The 1,582-nt window shown below is 35.3% G+C and overlaps 1 protein-coding gene across 1 annotated transcript in view; it reads left to right on the forward strand.

The window, feature by feature from the left end:
* Positions 1-1,582, forward strand: part of LOC119594753 (synaptogyrin-like) — a gene marked incomplete at its 5' end in the record, with an annotated part of 3,275 nt that overhangs the window by 1,420 nt on the left and 273 nt on the right. The window contains 1 exon segment of the mRNA XM_037943845.1: positions 1,114-1,542. Within this exon segment, the coding sequence (XP_037799773.1) occupies positions 1,114-1,196 (83 nt within the window).

Here is a 1,582-nt window from a genome sequence, read left to right on the forward strand (position 1 = left end):
AGAGCCATCAGTGATCAGATTTGATTATTAATCACTGCAAGAGATGCTCTGGTGAGATGAAATATGGGAAACACTTTGCAGGGATCTTTAAAGTATTGATTGAAAAGAGGGAAAGTAACCTGGAAAGCTGTAACCATTTTGCACATTGTTTAATGCATGGTAAAAATATGCTAACAAGTCATCCCAGTAGAAAGTTAACAGTAGTGTAGAATCAGGTTCTATTCATAATATATTGTTACTCATGTGAATACGAATATCATAATCTTGGATTTTATTTTCCTTTTTTTAACTTCATCTATTGAATGTGAAGACCTTTTCAGAAAGAAAGGTTACTCAAATTTTGCTTAAATTTATTTTAGATTTTAATCCAGTTCAAATGGATCTGATACAGAAAAGTAGATATTAAACAAATGGTGGCTTTTATCAATATATTTTATTAAATCCTTGTCTAAAAAAGAGTAGATGTAATCAGATCCTCAAGATGAAACTCTTGCTTTACAAAATATAGGTATTGCTTGGAAAAAGCTTTATCACTGTGTCTGCTCATGTTATATGTATTCAAGTATTGAAACGAATCTTGCTGTACTCATTTAGTAAGGTAAAGATGCACTTGACAAGATGGTGATCACTACAGAATACAATATGAATAATATCATTGTATTTCAAATAATTATAATCACAAACTTGTCAGTCATCATATCATCATCACAAAGTGCAACCTGTCAACAATCATCAGCCTGTCAAACACATCTTCACCTTGATTTAAAAGAAATAATGGAGTGTAGATATTATTTTTGTTGGATATTTTTTATAGCAAGCATTCTAACCTTCACCAATTTTCCTTTTGAAATAGTAAGTATAGTTAGGTAATTAGTCCCCTTTTATAGTCATTCATTAATGTTGTTGGTTATTATAATAGGATATTCATCATCACTACTATTGTTAAGCAATTTTACAATCGTCTTCATTACTAGAGACCAAAAGGACTTGTACAAATAGAAACTCATTTTCTAATGTAAGATAAAGCAGATAACCACCAAGCTAAGTAGGCCTGAATATGTATTGCCAGTATTGCTAGCATAGTTGCGCTTAATATCTCCTCCTTGTACACAGGTATGCAGCAGGCACCCCATACTAGGCCACCAAGGTGCGTGCGCACTTTCTTTGTGGCGCAACTAGTCAGTCTAAAACACTAGTCGGCACCGCTCTGCTGGATAGCACCGTCACTCTCCCCCTCCCCCTCCCCTCATGCCGCAAGCAACCCAAGTATTTCAGGTCTCCTTCTGGTAGCAGCATACCTTAGGGGGGCTGGGTCATCCAGGGAACATCGAAAGGCAGAAAAGAAATGTCTACACAATGCTGATGTCAATGAAGAGTCCTAGAACAAGTAAAATATAATTTCTAAGGAGATTTTTGAAGGCCTGGGGGAGGAACATGTGTAAAGATAAATGATAATGATAATGATAGTAATGAAACTTAAACAAATGACAATAGAGGTCAGTTCACCTACCTTCCAAGACACAACTTTCACAAGAAGGGCCCTGGTACTGGTTTTAGAAGATTAAGCAAGAAAAAGTATCTA

This window comes from Penaeus monodon, chromosome 34 (assembly GCF_015228065.2).
Source record: "Penaeus monodon isolate SGIC_2016 chromosome 34, NSTDA_Pmon_1, whole genome shotgun sequence".
Classification (NCBI taxonomy): Eukaryota; Metazoa; Arthropoda; class Malacostraca; order Decapoda; family Penaeidae; genus Penaeus; species Penaeus monodon.